Source organism: Eimeria mitis, genomic scaffold (genome assembly GCF_000499745.2).
Source record: "Eimeria mitis Houghton genomic scaffold, Emh_scaff1889, whole genome shotgun sequence".
NCBI classification, from domain to species: domain Eukaryota; phylum Apicomplexa; class Conoidasida; order Eucoccidiorida; family Eimeriidae; genus Eimeria; species Eimeria mitis.
In genome coordinates, this window is record NW_013570211.1 from 503 (window position 1) to 1,730 (window position 1,228).

At 32.9% G+C, this 1,228-nt stretch overlaps 1 protein-coding gene across 1 annotated transcript in view; it reads right to left on the minus strand.

The window, feature by feature from the left end:
- Positions 1-735: 735 nt before the first annotated feature.
- Positions 736-1,228, minus strand: part of EMH_0045300 (uncharacterized protein) — a gene marked incomplete at both ends in the record, with an annotated part of 648 nt that continues 155 nt past the window's right edge. The window contains 2 exons of the mRNA XM_013496052.1: positions 736-741; positions 928-1,226. Coding sequence (XP_013351506.1) covers positions 736-741; positions 928-1,226 — 305 coding nt within the window. The remainder of the gene's footprint in view (positions 742-927; positions 1,227-1,228) is intronic.

The window sequence follows — 1,228 nt, forward strand, 5'->3', positions numbered from 1 at the left end:
CATTTGTTTGTTGTTTTATTTGTTTTGTTTTTTATTTTATTTTTGTTTTTATTTATATCTTTATTATTTTTATTGTCTTATTTTTGTTTATATATTTCTTTTATGGTTTTATTTGTTTTATTATTTTATTTTTATTGTTTTGTTTTATTATTTTATTTTTATTGTTTTTTTGTTTGTTATTTATATTTGTTTAATTTTAGTTTTATATTTTCCTCATTTGGTTGCTATCTATATTTGCTTTTTTTGTTTTATTTTTGTTCTTTTTTATTATATATGTTTGTTTATTTTTTCTTTATTTATATGTGTTTGTTGTATATGTAAATATATAAATGTATAAATATATAAATGTGAAAGTATATATGTAAACAGATAAATATATAAATATAAGTATATAAATATAAATATATAAATATAAATATATAAATATAAATACAAAAATATAAATATAAATATATAAATATAAATATATAAATATATAAATATATAAATTTCTGTTTTTTGTCGTTTTGCTGCAGCGCCAAAACTCTAAGGCCGAGAGAAGCAGCAAATATTGCCCTCTGCCTGCAGCGACTGCAGCAGCAGCAGCAGCAGCAACAGCAGCAGCAGCAGCAGCATGAGCAGCAGCAGCAGCAGCAGCAGCAGAAAGTTGAGCAGCATCGGTGGCCGCCAGCTGCATGGATAGAGGAGTACTTTAAGCGCCTCAGTGATGTACAGCTAAACCCTAAACCCTAAACCCTAATCCTAAACCCTAAACCCTAAAACCCTAAACCCTAAAACCCTAAAACCCTAAAACGCTAAACCCTTTACTAATAATATATACAAATAAATATATTATATTAATATTATTATATTTTAATATAATAATATATTAAAACAAACAAAAACAATAAAATAAATAAATGGCGAAACAAAAGGGGGGGAGAACACCATATTGGCTGTTGTTGCTGCTGCTGCTGCTGCTGCTGTTGCTCTTGCTGCTGCTGCTGTTGCTGTTGCTATTGCTGCTGCTGCTGCTGCTGCTGCTGCTGCAGGCAGCAACGGAGAAACACTGGGTGGAAGCTGAGCTGCGCGATGCAGCAAACGCTGCATTTGCTGCTGCTGCTGTTGCTGCTGCTGCTGTTGCTGCTGCTGCTGATACAACATCTGCTGCTTCTCCTTCTGCTGCTGCTGCTGCTGCTGCTGCTGCTGCTGCAGCACCGATTCCATGCCGTTTGCTGCAGCTTGCTTT